At 41.7% G+C, this 19,116-nt stretch overlaps 1 protein-coding gene across 1 annotated transcript in view; it reads right to left on the reverse strand.

Moving 5' to 3' along the window:
• LOC122806049 (complement decay-accelerating factor-like) overlaps positions 1 to 19,116 on the reverse strand; it is a 225,738-nt gene that overhangs the window by 22,397 nt on the left and 184,225 nt on the right. The window contains exon 3 of the mRNA XM_044076289.1: positions 15,831 to 15,930. Within this exon, the coding sequence (XP_043932224.1) occupies positions 15,831 to 15,930 (100 nt within the window). The remainder of the gene's footprint in view (positions 1 to 15,830; positions 15,931 to 19,116) is intronic.

The following is a 19,116-nucleotide window of genomic DNA, read 5'->3' on the forward strand; positions in this document are numbered from 1 at the left end:
ACAGATTGAATCGTGACCATCTGGAATTTTGTCTGTCAAACAGATTTGTTAGGAACACTTACATCCAAAATTGGTCTCCAGCCCCCTGTCTTTTTTGGCACTAAAAAGAATCTTTAGTAAACTCTGGATTCTATGTGATCTGGTGGGACCTCTTGAATGACTCTTTTTCTAGCAGTTTTTGTATTTCTAATATTGCTGGTTCTCATTGACTGGGTGGAACATTGGGGATTTTCATGCAATTGTGGGGAGTTAGAAGGAAGGGTATGGGGTAGCCTCTGGTTTTAAACTGCTGCACCCAAATATCCGAAGGTATGTGAAGCCAGGAGTGTTGCTGCAGGGATAAACGCCCCCCAACTGCCTCAAGACAAAAGCAATCTGGCCTCATTCCAGGAGCACTGATAAGGGTTTACCAGGAAAAGTATCCCTGGAACCCTGATTTTTGCGGGCCATTTCTGTCTCATGGATGGCATCTTCAATTAAAGTTCCCCCCTCTGCCCCTGGGGAGCCTCTGCCATGGGTGTCCTGGAATGGCCCTTGGGACTTTTTGAACTACATTTTCCTGCTCCTCTGATTCCTTGAAAAGAAATGCTGAGGAGTAGAAAAAAATGCACACCCACTGCAGAAAGGGTCTTTCCATCCTTTCCACACCTGCACAACATTTCTTGAACTTTAGGGCCAAAAATGGATGATTCGTCAAAGGGGCCATTAATGAATGGAGACTTATGGCTCCACAAATTCGCACAATCACATCTAGGCATGCCTCCTTATGGCTATGCCCAATCCCGCTGCTCTGGTTGTCCCCTTCAGCTGCATGTGCTAGGAGTCTCATGGACGAATTTGAAATGGACTCTAGGGTGGCCAAGTGAGAAGCAACCTTATCTTGGATTTCATCAGATATGGCTCCTACCAGGATATCTGATAACTCCTAAATCAGATTCCTTTGGAGTCTGGTGAAGTGTGCCATAAAGTTCAAAGACTGTAATGCAAAAGTCAATGAAGTGTAAACCTGCTTTCCAAACCTATCCATCACCACAGGCTCTCTACTGGGAGGATGGCTATTGGAACTTTACTCTGCCAGTTATTATTTTTGGGGGCGCCGCTACCACCATGGCATCTACTGCCAATCTCTTTGCCCAAAATTGATGATCCTCGGGTGCAGTACGAATTTTGTCTGGTCTCTTGAGGATGGGTTCAATAGCATAAGGAGCCTTCCACACCCATTGCGAGATCAACTTAATGAGCTTGTCAGCAGGTGGAGTAACCCAAGAGGTAGACTGTTGAGTGCCAAAGGCCTGCAGGTACACTGATTCCTCCGAAGAGGGCTTTTGGGACATCCAGACACCCACCCCCCCTGCTTAAGGATATCAAGGATGCCTCCAAAGGAGACATCTTCTGGGGATGACTGTGGAGAAACCTCCTCTTCATCGTAATCAGTGTCCTCTGTGATGGATTCCTCTGGGGAACCCAAGTGTTCCCTCTTACACTTCCTCTTCTGAGGAACCTCCTCAGTGGACGATCTGAGGAAGTATGAGAAGAGGACAAAACCTGTATAGGTAACTCCTGCAGTTTTGGCATTTGCTGTCCAGGTGTTGGAATTGGTTGAGACTCTGCAGGAGGGGAAGGGGCAGGAAACTGTGCCAACTGGGGTGGAACCGAATGAATGCCCACAGTGGACAGAGCCCTCTCCAAGGCCTTGGAAAACTGGTTCCCCCCAAAGAGGGAGGGGAGCTCAGAACCAAAAAGACTGCCTCAGAACCATGGTTCCCCCGCTCCGCAGAAACCACTCCTAAGGTCGAACTAAAGTGTGCCAAAGCCAGAGGTGCAGGATTGGCTTAAAAAAAATGGAGTTGAGTCCTGCCTCTCAGAACCAACAGCATAGCCACAAACCCGATAAGTCTCCGACTCGGAAAAAAATGAACAGCTCAGGGTTGGAATCAATACCTGAGATGGAAATCTGGCAGGAACAGAGGCAGCTGGCACCAGTAAAATTAGAGCTCGACTCTTTAATGCCACAATGGAGGTCAGAGTAGAAAGATTAGTAGGACATCAAGAAGGAAGGATTCTGGCACTGGAGGGGCTGAAACTGAGGATACACCTGAGATTCCCTTCACCACCAGAAGCTGATCTACCAATCTCAACACATGTGTTTCTGTTAAACTTTTGATGGCATGAATAGAATGGGCAGAAGGGGACCTTGTACGTTCCAAAAAAAAGGACTAGGTAATCAACCTGCAAAAGGATAAATGGATGGAGAATATCTTGTCTTTCGATGGTCTAGAAATGAGAATTCTACACTTTCCATAGGCGCCAAAGACATCGGTACAAAGGCTATGGGTTCCATGGATAGGCTTTGAGTGTGTGCTGGCAACTTGTGCACCGGTGAAAGAGAAACTGTAGGCACTGAGGGTGATAATGAAGTATTCGTCAATGTTTGTACAGGTTCTGCACTGAGAGAGGGAACTGATGTTTTAAGCCTCTTGGAAGATGATTATGTATAAGAAGCTGGCACCGATTGACTCCGTTTCTTGGACCTGTCAACTTTGAAGCAGATGATGATGATGACTGGGATAAAATAGCGGTTTTACTTTTCTTCTCCAGACCAGAGATGGCCTCTTCAAAGGTAGATTTTATCATCCCCCTTCAAAATTAGTTTGTTTTTCCTTTCTACCAGGGTCCAATGACTGTAGCTATGGCAGAAAGAACAATGTTCCTGTAAGGCAGTAAACACAGAAAGAGAGAATGTCCATCAGAATTTGGTAGCTTTCATTTGCTTTTAAGGCATTTCTTAAACCCAGAAGTGCCTTTACCCTTAGCCATGAAACCCAGAAAAAAACAGGTATACACGCACACACGCATACACACTCACACTATAAAATTATAGAAAAAAGTAGCAATACAAAGATAGAAGCATAAACTCTTATTATTATTATATATATTTCTGAAGGAGAAAAGGTATACATATACACATGAGTCTACCAACTATGGTAGTAGAGAATACCAAAAGGTACAGAAAGAAAGACGACCAACAATGACAGTAAAGAAAAAACACCAAAGTGTTAAAAAGAGATACGGAAATGAGCTATTAGAAAAGGGTAGTTACACAGACAAATCAATAGCAAACACAAACTAGAAAAGGTAGCAAACTTTATCAAAAGAAAAAATTTCACAAGAAAAATATAAGAAATAATTCACTTAGCTCATGAGCTATTGCCATCACACCTGTCACAGGAAGCAGCAAACGAGATCTGAGGTGAATTGGAGAAGAGCATTCTGGGCAGGACTTAAGATCCACAGTTGCTTGGTTCTTGCAGGCTGTAGTAACAGATGATTCAGTTCAAATGTTCAGAACCAAACCCATATGTGAAGGATTAAATGAAGACGGACATCAGATTGTAATTTACAAAAAAAATTAACCTGTTTTATATGACTGTCTTACGCAAGGACTATTAACATTAATTTTTTTTTTTTAAGAAGCCATGAACCTAAGGCTCCTTCTATTTTTGTTATTCAAGACACACATTTTTGCACCCCCTCCCCCAACTAAGGGTTATAGTTGCAGCATAAGGATCAAAAGTTTATCCACTAGCAGTATTTATTGAAAAACTCAAAAACAAATTTAAAAAACGTAAGGTAGCAGAGGGGAAACAGAATAATACCAACACAAAATTATTTGGTACTGTGAAGTGTGGGATGTGTAATTACTGCCCTCATATTTCAGATAAGATTTCCAAATATAAACAATGAAAGATCAACAGGTTTTAGAAGCAAAATATTTTTGCTACAGTGGGGTGCTTTATTTAGCTATATGCCAGGTCTGCCAATGTCATTATATAGGTACAACTGAACATCCATTGAGGGAACGGATATATGAGCACTTATATATTATGAAAGCAAATACTAACAATGCTCTGTATAGAAGCACACTTCAGTGTATGGTGAAAAAGTCTGCAGTGCTGGAAAGTGTGTTAAAAGACAGGAGTATGGGGCTATGTGAACATTCAATTGCATTTAAATAATTTTTTTGGCAACTTAAGATTAAATGCCATGACAACCCCTTGTCTTACTGGTCATGTTTCAATCAGAAGTGTTCTAAGGCTGCGAGCAGCTAAATTATGAGGAGGGTTAGAGTTAGAACAACTGAAATTTATTGTTAGATTTTTATCTACATGAAGAGTGCTATTCAAATTCAGGCCTTTTTTGTTTCCATCTTATAATGGTCGGAGATTTAAGCAAATAAGCTGTTAAATATGCATATATATGTATTAATGCAAATAATGCTCAGGAAACCATAATGTTTTCTTAATTACACTTCTTAATACATTTCTTAACACATTTTTGACACTAGCTTTTAAGTGTAGGTTTTTTTAAACTAACAAAACAATTTATTTGCATTAATATAACTGTTGGAGATATGCTTATATAGTATGAACAGACATTTACTTCTATATTAGTTATGTATTTACAGATTTGGAAAGTAAATTTTAGTAAACATATTGTTAGAAGGATTCATAAATATAAAACCGTTATTACTTTTCCATACATTTTTGTTATACGATTATAACGTTTGTCCCTTGTATTTTAAGACCCTCATTTTATTTCATGTTATTTTTTGGGCTAGCAAGATGCTTTTGATCAAAATATTTTATGAATTGCTTAATTTGAAGTGGACAAGGAAATATATTATAAATGGGATGCATTTGGAGGTAAAAAGAAAAAATATTTTAGGTGTATTTGTAAATAGAAAACATGGGATGTGATTTAACTGATTACAGTTGGGTTTGTGTATTTAGAAGGTGTGTTGTTCATCTGCTTTAAGTTCTGATGAAGTCCTACTTAGTTAAGATTAAAGTGCTTAACTGAAGTTTTTTATTAAACAGAAACAGTACAGTTTGTTACCACCCGAGTACCTTCTCTGCCTCCCACACATTGGTTTATTTTTGGTTTGGTATTTCAGCTTCAGTGTAGATTTAAAATAAGTTTAGTCAACCTAATATGTAAACTACTACTCTTCACTCCAAAACACGTCTCTACCAAAACACTATTCACTATTATTAACTACCAATACACTGATAGTGCAAATAAACCACACAAGAGTACCGGCTATCATCAGATGACCAGTTGAAATTTGACCACCATCTGTCACATGTGGTTAAAGTCAAAAGCTAGATATATTATAAAGAGTAAAAACATCTCATTGACACAGGCTGAAGACATAATTTCTGACTACCATCTCTCCTCTATCTTGCCCCAATCATCACTAAACTTCAGTCTTGCAACTGTACAAATTTGAGCAATGTTATAATAAAATAGCCAAATTTGCAGTAAACAAAACACATCAATACCTAACCATTAAAGAATTAAACCAGTTACTACCACATCTCCAAGATCTTTCTTGGGTAAAGTACAGTTTTGTACCTACCATAAATGTAGATGTTCGAGGATCCACATTGCTGCAGTCCTAACTATAGGGTAGTCCGCTGTCCAGTCAGGGTACTAATTATCCGCAGTGTTTTCTTGCCCCAGATGTCAGAAGACCCTGAAAAGATAAGGCCCAAAATCCAAAAACACCAAACATACCTGCACCAAAAATATGTACAATATATACAAAATTAGCTGAACATAACCTCACCTACACAACCACCCCTAAACACAGAGGGAAGGAGGGAAATTGGACTGCAGCAATGTGGATCCTCGAACATCTACATTTATGGTAGGTACAAAACTGTACTATGTTCTTCATTCCACATTGCTGCAGTCCTAACTATTGGGTAGAATCCCAAAGCAGAGGTAAGGGAGGCTGGCAAATCATAAGGAAGCAGGAACTGACAACATGCCTTGCAAAATAGCTGTGGCAAAACCAGCCCTAGACTTAGAGTAGAGAGGAAGGTGATAATGCTTAGAGAAAGTATGCACTGAACTCCAAGTAGCTGCCTCCAAAATATCCTTTGTTGCCACCCCTTAGAAATGCTGTTGAAGTGGCAGTAGCCCTAGTGGAATGAGGCCTAATCCCAGCTGGAATCTCCTTGCCATGATGGGAATAACAAAATGCAATGCAACACCCAATCCACCTAGAAATAGTTTGTTTTGACACAGGCTTGCCCTGCGAACTCAAAGCAAAAGAAACAAACAACTGCTGAGACTGCCTAAAATCCTTAGTCCTGCTCAAATAATAACGAATTGCCTGTGTACATCTAAAGTGTGCAAAATCTTTTCCCCTTTATTTTGGGGATCTGCATAAAAAGTAGGCAAATGAATAGTTTGGTTTAAAGCCACACTAGAAACCACCTTAGGCATAAAGGAAGGATTAGAAGATACCCTATCCTTATGAAAAATCAAAAGGCTCCACTGCCATAAGGGCCTGCAACTCAGAAACCCTTCTTGCAGAAGTAATGGCCAACAAAAAGCAGTCTTCCATGACAAGTATTTCAATTCAGCAGTAGAGGCTCAAAAGGTTGTAGAGTAAGTTTCTCCAACACAAAATTGAGATCCCAAGCAGGAGTAGGAGCTCTACGTGGGGTCTTATATTCTTTGCCCCTCTAAGAAATTGCTTGAACAAAGGATGCGAAAACAATGGTGGGTCACAATCATAGTGAGCTGAAATTGCTGCAGCATGAATCTTAATGGAAGAGAAAGACAAACCTTTGTCCAATAATTCAGTAAGATATTGAAGAGCCACACTCAAATTTGGCTCAGAAATCTCCAAATTGTTTGCTGCACTCCAAAATAAGAATCTCTTCCATTTTTCTGCGTACACTTTCCTTGTACTAGGTCTCCTAGCTTCCATAATCACATTTAAAACTTGTTGAGGAAGCTGAGACCTTCAAAACAGAATATGCCAGGCTGTTAGATGAAGAGAATGAAGCTTGACATTGAGCAGGTGACCGTCCCTCTGAGACAACAGGTGCGGAATCAAGGGTAAAGGCCATGGAGGCTTCCTTACCAGACTCCTCAGTAATGGGTACCAGTGCTGCCGAGGCCAATCTGGAGCTATTAAAATCATCCTTGGCTTGTCTTGTCTGACCTTTAGAAGCACCTTTGGAAGAAGAGGCAGAGGTGACATGAAGATTTTTCCAGCTGAAAGAAAGAGCATCCACTTTCCAAGCTGTGTGATGAAAACTCTTTGTGCAAAACTTTGGCAGCTGGTGGTTTAGTGGGGAAGCGAACAGATCTATGTCTGGAGTTCCCCATGACACTGTCAAGTTTTGAAATACATGAAGATCCAGTTTCCACTCGTGGGGATCCATGATTTGTCTGCTTAACACATCTGCTAAGGAGTTCTGTGCTCCCGGCAGAAACCTTGCCTGAAGAGTTAGTTGCAAGCTGAAGTCTCCCATAAAATCATCGCTTGCCTGCACAATGGGTAAGAATGTGTTCCCCCTTGTTTGTTGATGTACCACATGACAGTTGTGTTGTCTGTTAGAATCAACACCTGCCCTGGAAGAAGTAATTCCTTGAAAGCAATTAATGCAAACTGGACTGCTAACATCTCTTTCATGTTGATATGTAGATGCTGTAGTCTGGCAGGCCACTTGTCTTGTATCCACTTTCCATTTAGATGAGCTCCCCAAGCAATGTCTGAGGCATCTGTCGTTAGAATCTGACTGGCCGGGTCACAGAGAGTCCCTTGTTTAGGTGACATTCCTGAGCCCACCACAAAAATTCCTTTTGAATGCAAGGTATTATTTGAATGACAGTGTCCAAATCCTGGCAGTGCTGTGTCCATACATTTTTGAGATACCATTGTAGCTTCCTCATATGCAGTTTGGCATTGGGAAGCACCAGAATACAAGATGCCATGAACCCTAAGGCTTGAAGGACTGTCCTTGCAGTCAGCCCGGACTGAAGAGATAGTTGATGGAAGTAACTGGAAAGATTCTTTTGTTTGTCCGGGGTTAAAAAGGCCATCTGGGCTGCTGTATTCAGTCTCACACCCAGAAAGCACATGTCTTGAGAGGGTACTAGACTGGACTTTATTTCGTTCACAGAATACCCTAGGCATCTTAGCACTGCTATGACATATTCCAGATGCTGTAGAAGGTCTTCCTTTTCTTGAGCCAGAATCAGGCAATCGTCCAAGTAAGGGTAAATTTGAATCCCTTTTAGCCTGAAGTAAGCTATCACTGGAGCCAGAACCTTTGTGAATACTCTGGGCGCAGTAGATAAGCCAAAGGGCAATGCAGAGAACTGATAATGAGAACTTCCAGCTCGCAGATACTTTCTGCAACTTAATCTTATAGGCACATGAAGGTAAGCTTCCTTGAGATCTAAAGTTACCATCCAGTGATCTTTGCCCAGTAGAGGTAAAAGCTGTTGTAACGTCAACATTTTGAACTTGGGAATGTCCAGATAAGTGTTGAGTATAGATAAATCCAAAATTGGTCTCCACGTGTTCCCCTTCTTTGGTACTAGGAACAGGCGAGAATAAAATCCTAGGCCTCTTTCTGGCACAGGAACTGGCTGAATGGCCCCTATTTGGAGTAACATAGAAATTTGCTTGTGCTCTTGTCTTTGTAGAGGAGGAATGTCTGGCATGCCTTTGAAAGGAGGCAAGGTATGGAAATAAAACCTGTAAGTGAATGATATCCAGAACCCATCTGTCTTGGGTAATTAAATCCCAATTTTCTTTGAAAAGAGACAGCCTTCCTCCCAACGGTGCTGCCAGGCGAGAAGAACTGGCAGCTGAAAAGGCAGGTCATTGGGTCTGCAGGACTGACCCCTGCCCTCCCCAGAAGTCTGAGCAGGGGAACTCCCTGTCCTAGGCCTAAAAGAACCCTGAGCTCTGCCTCTCGTCTAGACCTACCCCTAGACTGGGAATCATAAGCAGGAAAAGTCCAACCCTTAGCAGGCCAATTTCTACTAAACTTGGAGGCTGCACCTGTAAAAATCTTTAACAGTTTGCATAGATTTAGCCTTGTCCTCCATTTTCTTCAAAACTGCTTCCACAGGCGAACCAAACAACACATCAGACTGTAAAGGAGCATCCAAAATCCTTGTCTTAACATGCTCAGCTAAGTTCTGATCTCTCAACCAGGCGTGCCTACGAAGAACAGAACCAGTGGCAGCCACCCTGGAGGAGGCCTGCACAGCATCAAAACCACATTGCAAGGAATGTTTACCCACCTGTTCAGACACATGAACTAAATCCTGCAACTCTTTACAGTCAATACCTTCCAGAGCATCCACCTTAGATTTCAACTGTGAAAGAAGATAATTCTGATATTTTAACATGTGAAACTGACAATTCAACGCCCTCATGGCTAAAGTGGAAGAAGTATACACTTTCTTTCCCCATCTATCCAAAGCCCTTGCCTCTTTATCAGGAGGGACAGGATTTTTAACAACTGAGGCCTTTACACCTTTAGGCCCCTGAGAGACAGTTTCGGGTCTGCCCTAGGACTCTTAAAAGATACTTATGAGCTTCAGGCACCCTATAATACCTATCCGGTTTAACTGGGGCAGGAGGCAAAGAATCAGGATTCAGGGAAGCCTCTGCAAAACATCTTCCACCACATTCAAAACAGGAGGTATAGCTAAAGGCCTATGCTGGGGTAAAACAAGAACTCCCTAAGCCTTTTCCTGGAATCAGAGAAATCTTGGCCTTCCCATTTAAAATGCTCCCTCATGGAATGCAAAGTCTCTGAAAATGAAAAATCCTCAGGAGGAGAAGCTGAAGGAGTAGAATCATCCACATCAGAATCAGAATAAGTAGGGAACTCCTGCAAGTCTTCAGCCGAAGACTCAGAAGCCTCCGAGCATTGCTCAAAACTCTCAACCTCAGGTTCCACCCTAGGCCTCTTATCAGGAGGGGGCATAGAACCCCTTATCATAGTAATCAAATCTTCTGCCATTTTAAGCATATGTTTCTTAGGCAAAGACCCTGAAGCACTAGGAGAAACCCCCACTGAAGCAAAACTTGGCCTGCCCCTTAAGGAAGCCTTGGGAACAGAAGGGAGGCCCAGTGAGGGAAGAACAGCCACCTGAGAAGCCCCCTCAGCCTGGCCTACTTCCTGAGAGGAAACATCCTGTAACAGTAAAGTCTCTCCCTGAGACTCCAGAGAAACACCTGGCAAAACTTCCGGCTCCACTGAGCCCTCTAAAGAACCGACCTCCGGGACTGTCGGTTCTTCCCCTCTAGGCTTTGCTGTTTTGTCCTTATGCTTCGCGTGTCGCATCCAACGGCATTTTATAGTTACAACGCTTCCCAAACACTAACCTGGCACAGTCTAACCTTCTCTTAATAGTGCGTTTGTTAAATCTAGCACAAGAGCGGCATCCAACAACGTCGTGCTCAGGCCCTAAACAAGGTATACACAAAGTATGGTAATCCCTATGAGGTATCTGTTTCCCACAAGAAATACAGTTATTTACTTTTTCTGACATCCGGTTAAATACTGAGGCAAGAAAAACCAAAATAATCCCCAACGGTACTTAGCCAACTTTGATTCGGTCTGAAACTCTGACTTCAGAAACTTTCAGAGCGCCAACCTGCACTCGCAAAATTGCTTCTGCATCGGACCATGTGGCAAAAGACTGAGGATATGGCGTCGGTCATGGCGTCAGTCTAATGCCCCCTGACGGCGTCAGCTCATATCTTTGGTATTCGGGCCGACTGGACAGCGGACTACCCTATAGTTAGGACTGCAGCAATGTGGAATGAAGAACATCTGCAATATGCAGACTTCTATTTAAGCAAGAAACTTACCTAGTCCTTAACTTAGTACAATACTAATCCCCAAATAGAATTTTAAACTCCAGAGAAAAATCAATTATCACTATAAACAAATCATCTAATACCGCAGATGACTATATTCAAATAGCGTAAGTTGAACTATGGGACTACATCCCAATACCACTGAAATCCATTCAGAATATAAATTCATTTAAAACAAATAAAACTAAAAATCAATGGATCTCTAGGATGCATGCCACTTATCTTCATCTTGCCATATCAAACCATTTCTATTCATTCAGAATATTATGTTGCACAAGCACTCTTCCCAAAAACACACCTCTTGTTACAAGCATCTCCCAGACATACACATTTTGTGACATAACTCGCACTCTGCCTCTACACTTCTAATAGAAATCTTGTAAGTGCATACACACACACAAACACATATAACACCCTGATATTGGGCAATTTCAATTACCCTACTGTTAACTGGGAAAACTACTCAAGTACAAACTCCCAGGTCCAGCGCTTCCTGGAATTTATCAACTCAAATGCCCTGGATCAGCTGGTAAACTCTCCCTACCAGAGGTGAAAACATATTGGACCTGGTCATCACCAACATGGGCGACAGGTGTTCTGCACCAGAGGTCAACCCATCACTGGTTAGATCAGACCATAAACTAATCACTCTGGATGTCCACACCACACCATCACCCCCAACCAAGGAAACCACAGTGAAAAACTTTTCTATAACAAACTTCACCTTACTTAAGACAGAGGTGGTAAGTTTCACAGCCCCCATGCTAGAGGATAACAGTGTCCAAGATGCAGGAACCTTTACAAATGCACTCTATGAGCACCTACAAGGATGCATGGATCATGCCATCCCTAGCAAAACCAAGACTCACTCCTCTAAGAGAAGGAAACCAGTCTGGTGGACCCCTGCCATAAACAGGCTATACAATAGAAGGAGGAAACTAGTTCAGAAAAAAAGCAAATCCCAAGAAGGAAAGACATCCCTTATCAGTATCAGTAAGAAACTAAGGTCCCTCATAAAATCATCCAAGGCTAACTTCGAAAGAAAAATACCCAAGGATTCAAAAGATAACCACAAAGCCTTCTTTAGCTATGTCAAGAATCTAAGTGGCAACTTGCAGATATGCTCTGAGCTAGTGCAAAATAGCACAAAATATACTGAACCTACTGATATTGCCAACATCCTGGCAGATAGATTCAGTGCAAACGTCACCCCCCCACCCCCAAAAGGGCCTACAACAATACCGGAAAAGTGTAGTGTCCCGGAAATCACAGACGCACAGGTGAAAACAGCCCTTTCAAAAGCCAAAAGCACAGTGTCAATGGGGCCAGATGGTGTCCCAGGATGCATCTTGCACGAACTACAGAACAAACTAACCCCCCCACCTAAACACACTGTTCAACCTCAGCCTCTCCACAGACTACGTGCCCATAGAATGGCACACAGCAACGGCTATTCCACTCCACAATAGGGGCCACAACTGACCCTGGTAACTATAGCCCCATAAGCCTGACTCGCCTGGTCTGCAAGGCTATGGAGCGCATCATCATGGAACTCATTAACAAAGACATTGGGAACCTCCAAACACTTGACCCGACCCAACTGTGTAATCCAAACAAACAAATCCAAACTGCAACTCAAGAAACAAACAGTAGATGTAGCCACTAGAAAGATTTCAAGTAGTTTTGTCATTTCAGTTTGTTTGGAAGTCAAAGCAATTGAGGTTATAGTTAAAAGAAACTGGGGGATCTTCATGATGGAACCAGACGTGTTGGAGAAGTTGGGTAATTCACCATCTTTTATTTACAGGAAGAAGAGGAACTTGAAACACATCTTAGAAATGGAACTCCAGACCTGTAGTAGATCTGGTGGTACATTTAAATGTGAAAACTGTAACTATTGCAGATACATAGCAACAGGAACAAAATTCACAACAGGTTCCTTTAAGGTAAAAACTAAGGGTAGATTTAACTGCAACTCTAAATCTGTTGTCTACCTGGCTAATTGTGTAGCCTGTCCAGCATATTATGTTGGCAATGTTATGAGCACACATACCATATTAGAAAAAAGTCACCTTCTAACGCATTGGCAAGGCATTGTGCTGAACACCCAACACACCACTTTCACTTTAAAATGATTTGTCAGGTTACTGTTAATCTGAAAGGGGGTCCTTATCATCAAATTTTGGAAAGACAGGAGTTGATTTGGCAACTGCGTCTCAACTCTTAAAACCCCCCAGGTTTGAATGAAGTCACTTCCATTGCCTGTATTCTGAAATTAAAGAGCCTAATGCGCTAGACAAGTCTTTTGTCTAACTAAGTCTTTTAAACAGCTCTATTTGTAGTTGAGTAAAAGAATGCAGGTTTTCGCTTCACGTTTTCAATCTTTTTAAAAATATGTCTCATCTTACATCTAAGCTTGCTTCACCCTTGTTGGTGATTTGTGAAAGCATTACATTTGAGTCAATCAACACTGGTTAAAGTTGAAATTGCAGTCTCTTGTTTTATTTTATTTTACTTTATTTTGAGTGCAGCGTTCTTTTAGTCCACTTGAAGCACTCTTGTAACTCATAACAATGTGTATATAAACATTTACATATATATATATATATATATATATATATATATATATATATATATATATCTATATATTTTTTTTTCCCCATAGTTTTTTCATCATTTTTTATCACATATTTTAAGAGTTACACTCTGTCCACCTAAATGCAGTGATTTAATGTGTCTTTATTTGCGCACAAAAGCAGCTATACATTTTTGTTCTTTACAGGTCTTCACAGTTGCTGTTTTTGTATTTGACTGGTTGCTGATGTCATGTGTCCAAGCTTAATTACTTAATTACTTATGCAATACCATTGGTTAATGTTTTTTTGAAACCACCATGTGGTCTGTATTAAAGTGAGCACATGTGCTACTGTTGTAGGTCTGAAGAAGTCTTCTAAATTAAGATGAAAAGCGCTTAACCGTTTAATTTTGTATCATACTGTTTAGTTGCAAAGTAATAAACCTGTTTTCACTTTTTTTCGCTTTGGAGACTTTGTGTACTTGACCCGACCCAGTTCGGCTTTGTTAAGGGCAGATTATGCCTACTAAACCTGGTTGACTTCTTCGAGACAGTCACCAAGGCCATAGATGAGGGGAAGGTGGCTCACACAGCCTACCTTGACCTCGCCAAGGCTTTTGACACCATTCCCCACTCGGGAATTATAGAAAAACTCACCAGCCTGAACATAAACCCCTACGTCACGAGATGGGTTGCCAAATGGCTTACAGACAGAACTCACACGGTAAGAATAGCAGGCTCCAGGTCCGACTCTAAACCAGTTACAAGTGGTGTCCCACAAGGCTCGATCCTGGGACCCCTACTGTTCGGCATATACTTCTCAGAAGTACAGGCAAACACAGGAGGACTATGGCCAACCAAGTTCACCGATGACTACAAACTGGGAGCCATAACTGACTCTCCGGCTGACACAGACATTCTCCAAAAGGGCCTTACTGAGGCGGACGCCTGGTGTCAAAGTCATGGTCTCATGATAAATGCCAAAAAATGCATAGTCATCCCATTTGGGAAAAACAAAACACCCATGAATTACCACATAGGTGGCAGCCTCCTTAATACAAAAGAGGTAATAAGAGATCTGGGGACCCAAGTAGATAGTAATCTCTTCTTTGACAATCATATTGCCAAAGTAGTTAGGAAATCCTTCTATGTAGCCCATCTAATTACTAAAGGGTTCACATCTAGAAATAAAGAGGTTACAGTGCCCCTCTACTCATCACTCATCAGCCCCATCATAGAGTACAAGGCTCCATTTGGGATGTACCTCACAAGACACTTCCAACAGCTGGAAACATCACAAAAGTACCTCACCAAGAAGATTACTGGCCTCAAACATATGTCCTATGCAGCCTGACTGGAAAAACTCCGGCTATACTCAGTGGCATATTGCTTGCTCAGAGGTGATCTCTGCCTGACTTACAAAGTCATGTCCAACTCAGAATAGATGGACATGCTCCACCTAAAGAAATCCAAGTCAATGTGAGCCACTCGCTCTAGTGAGCTAAACCTCGCCACAACAATAAACAGAACATTCTGGAGGGATAGATTCCTGTCACAGAGACTCCCCATGCTTTGGAACAAAATTCCTAACTACATTAGGCAGAGCCCTTCACTAACACTCTTCAAGAGAAACCTTGACGAGTGGATGGATAACAGAAAATATACCCCTGGGATCACCTCATTGTCTTTCTTGCCAGAGGCTCAGTTACTTAATCAATGGGGTGGCAAAAGCTGACACACTATGGCTAGGCTTATAAATGCCCTTGGGCAGATAGCCTAGTACCTACCTATGAACCTATAATATATATTAGATATAAATATGCTCCTCTGGACCTGCTTTAGACATAACCTCAACTACCATATTAAGATTCTGCCCTACATAGTTCCTTTGCTCACTTCCATTTCTATGATTTTTAAAGCACTAATCACATTATCTGTTATCAATCTGACAAATCCACTAATACAGCTCTTCAAATGCTCAATGTCCAGCAGCTACTAATACAAAACAATCTTTTATACTTAACAGTTGCCTAAACTTTCATAGGAATGCAATTAGCAAGTGTAAAATATTTACTTTTATTATTTTATGTCTCTATGTACATTACTGAATGTCTTTTTAAATTTTAAGAGTTTTTCGCCTTGTACCTATACTGAAAAGGGATTTTTGACTAACTCCATTCAGACAAACTCATTAAACAAAAGCAAAAACATGAAATAAAACAAATTTTATAAATTATGGTTTAAAATTGAAATGGGGTCTATATTAAGCAGAGTGTGAAGAGTTTTTAATGTATACAACCACCAAAGCATTCTTCCAAGAAGATATTACTTCTGTGGACTTCCAAGATGGCTGTATTCTGATTAGCAGGTTGATTACAGCTAGTAGGTGTGAGACTCCTGCAGAGTAATCACTGCTTAGCTTTCTATGTTATCAACGTCCCAGCATTTTTTGAACCCTATGGTTAGTAGTTTTAACAAACTCCCATTTTAGAGACCATCAACATCACCACCACCACTACATGGTATGACAGACACAACACTTACCCTTCATCACAAAATATTCGGGCAACAGAGCCAAAATCATAACCGTTGCTATACTTGATACTTCCATGCAGTACATCCGGCAAAGGACCACAACTCTTGGCTGAATAAAAGACCAGACAAGAAAAAATGATTACAGTTACTTTCAGTACAATAAGGCAAATTACAATCTAGTTCAGGTAACACTCACTGTAAACACATGAATAGTTTCATTACTATTTCAGCTCATCTTTGAGAGGGAACTCTGTAGCTGAAAACAGCTGAGGTCTCCTTACTGAAAGTCCCATCAAGGCAATTCTGAAATCTTAAGCTTCTCCTGCAAGAGCACATGCAACCATTTCCAGCACATACTGGGTCATCCCTGTTAGAAAGGCACATGTGGTTCCTTCCTAGCTCCAGACCTGTGTAGAATACTAATTAACTGCAAACTAAAGGAGAAACTGCACAAAAAATGTAATGTAAAAGCTATACAAGCAACATAAGAGAGAGTGGAATAACCTAGTTTATTGCATTAATTGCAGAACTAATACTGTCAAGCATTAGGCTCCTGGGTATTTAAAAAAAAAACTTTCCCAAGCTACTACATTTCTCCTTTACACATATTCTGCCTGTGGGGATCCCTATCCAGAAACACGAAATGCATAAGGTTGGGACCATATGACTGAGTTTCTAAAAACTCGAACATCAAAAACAAAAAGACACACAAAAATCTACCTTTTTTACGTTTATGCAGGGGATCAAGCCCCCTAAGCCCCCCACACCCCCTGCAAATTATATATATAAACTCTGAGATTGTACTACAATGATGAAAAGGGTAAACTGCATGATCTGCACTGTACTGAAATCTCCATTCAGAAGATTTGCGTTTTCAAAAACTTGACCATATGGTCCCAACCATATGAATTTCAAGTTTCTGAAAACCTGATGAACTGGCAGGGATCCTTCAGCTTGTGGACATTCCTTACCACATTCCTTCCACATACCTATTACGCCACAAAAATTCAGACAACATACTCACAAACTTCCAGATAAAGTCAGCAAGAAGCAGTACAACATGTTAACAAAGGTGGACTTACTCAAGCAGCTCTGTTATAGTAAATGCACAACTTGTAGTGGTATAGCATCCATCCTTGTTACCCGCAGAAAAAAAGACCCAAGCTCATTATATAGTTTAGTCTCCCTCATGGCAGCACATCTTTGATTACTGTGGACCTGAAAGAAAAAGAAGTTATGTACTCACCATAATGTTCCATCTGTGTAGGTAACTTCATTTGTCTGCAACCTGTGGGTATCGGATCCGTCCTTGGATCAGAGCCGGCAGCTTTACCTAGCTAAAAGATCTGAGCTCCTAGCTCCTCCCCCTACCCATAATCCCCTGCTACACATCCCCCATCCTCAGATCGAGTTTGCCTATAAAGACTCCACAAGACCCTCGAAAGAGGCCAGTAACCTACTGCCTAACAGAATGAGCAATCCTATCCCATGGTTAAGAAGCATGAAACTGGTTAGGGGGAATGAGGGGGGGGGGTCGGTTGCAGACAAATGAAGTTACCTACTCAGATGGAACGTTATGGTGAGTACATAACTTCTTTATCTGAAGTAGTTAACTTCATTTGGTCTGCAACCTGTAGGACAGAGTCCCCAGCTACCTAGAAACCTTGGGCGGCCCTCAAGGAAGAATATTCCGGAGCACAGCGGAGCCAAAGGAAGCCCTACTCCTGGATATCATATCCAATTTATAATGGGAAATGAATGTATGAGAGGAGGACCAAGTAGCTGCTGAACATCTGTCGTCTATAGGGACTCTAGACCAGAACGCTGCAGAGGTAGCTATGGATCGGGTTGAATGAGCATGGATTCCCAAAGGTACCGGTTTGTTTGAAGCTAAATAGGCCTGAATTATGCATTGTGAAATCCAGTTGGCTAATGTAACTTTGGTAATAGGTTTACCTAAAGAAGACTTGGCAAAGGATACAAACAATTGATCAGATTTGCGGTTGGTTGCTGTCCTGTGCAAATAAAAACGCAGTTGTCTATGTACATCCAATTTGTGTAATGTGTATTCCCCTTTGTTCTGGAAACTGGGGAAAAACACTGGCAAATTAATAAACTGATTAATATTCGACTCAGAGGCTACTTTAAGGAGGAAGGAAGGATTAGTCCTGAGAGAAACTCTGTCCTTATGAAATATTAGGTAAGGGGGTTTCATACAGAGGGCTTGAAGCTCAGACACTCTCCTGGCTGAAGTTATTGCAATCAGGAAGGCTGTTTTCCAAGATAAAAATTTCAACTGAGCAGAAGCAGCCGGTTCGAAAGGAGGGCCTGTCAAAGCCTGTAGGACCAATGTTAAGTCCCATGGTGGGACCGCAGACTTACCTGGCGGTTTTAACAGAAAGGCGCCTTTTAAAAAAGTTTTGCAAATTCTGGTGCAAGCCAGTGATCCTACATCATCCCCAACATGAAAATGAGAGATGGCTGCCAACTGTACTTTAACCGTAGATGCACTGGCTCCCTGATGAAAGATATGGGACAGAAAATCAAGAATCGTCAGAATAGGGACAGTAGAGGGGTCTAAGCCCCTGTCTTTGGCCCAGATGGAAAAACGTTTCCATTTACTACTGTAGATTTTTCTGGTAGATGGTTTGTGTGCTGCTACCAGAATAGCTTTCACTGGTGACAAGATACTGGGAGTCCTTGCTATCAGCGGAACTGGATCAGCCAAGCCATGAGCTTGAGGTCGCCCAGGTTAGGAGGTTGTAATCCCGCAGGATGAGAAATTAGATCTGGAATGGGATATAAGATCCAAGGAGGAACTACACTGTGAGACCGCAGGTAAGGGAACCAGATCTGGCGAGGCCAGAATGGGGCTATGAGGATTATCTTGCTCCCCAACCGATGGGCTTTCTGCAGGAACTTCGTCATGAGCGGAAGCGGGGGATAAGCATAAAGGAGACTGGGGAGCCAAGCATGAACCAGAGCGTCTCTGGGGCTCTCCCCTATTGGGGGAATTAGAGCGAAAAATTCGCTGCACTTTGTGTTTGACGGAGAAGCAAAAAGATTGCAGCAAGGTAGACCCCATTTGAGCAAGATTTGTTTCGCTACTAACGGGTTTAGAGACCACTTGTACGGTGTGAGGATCAAGCGACTTAGCTTGTCCGCTAGGATGTTGGTCCGGCCCGGAATGTGCATTGCTACCAGAAAGCGGTTGGTGGAGAGAGCCCATTCCCAAACTCTCATAGCCTCTCGGCAAAAGGGATAAGATCTGGCTCCTCCCTGTTTGTTGATGTAC

This window comes from Protopterus annectens, chromosome 7.part0 (assembly GCF_019279795.1).
Source record: "Protopterus annectens isolate FY-2018-M chromosome 7.part0, PAN1.0, whole genome shotgun sequence".
Lineage (NCBI taxonomy): Eukaryota > Metazoa > Chordata > Ceratodontiformes > Protopteridae > Protopterus > Protopterus annectens.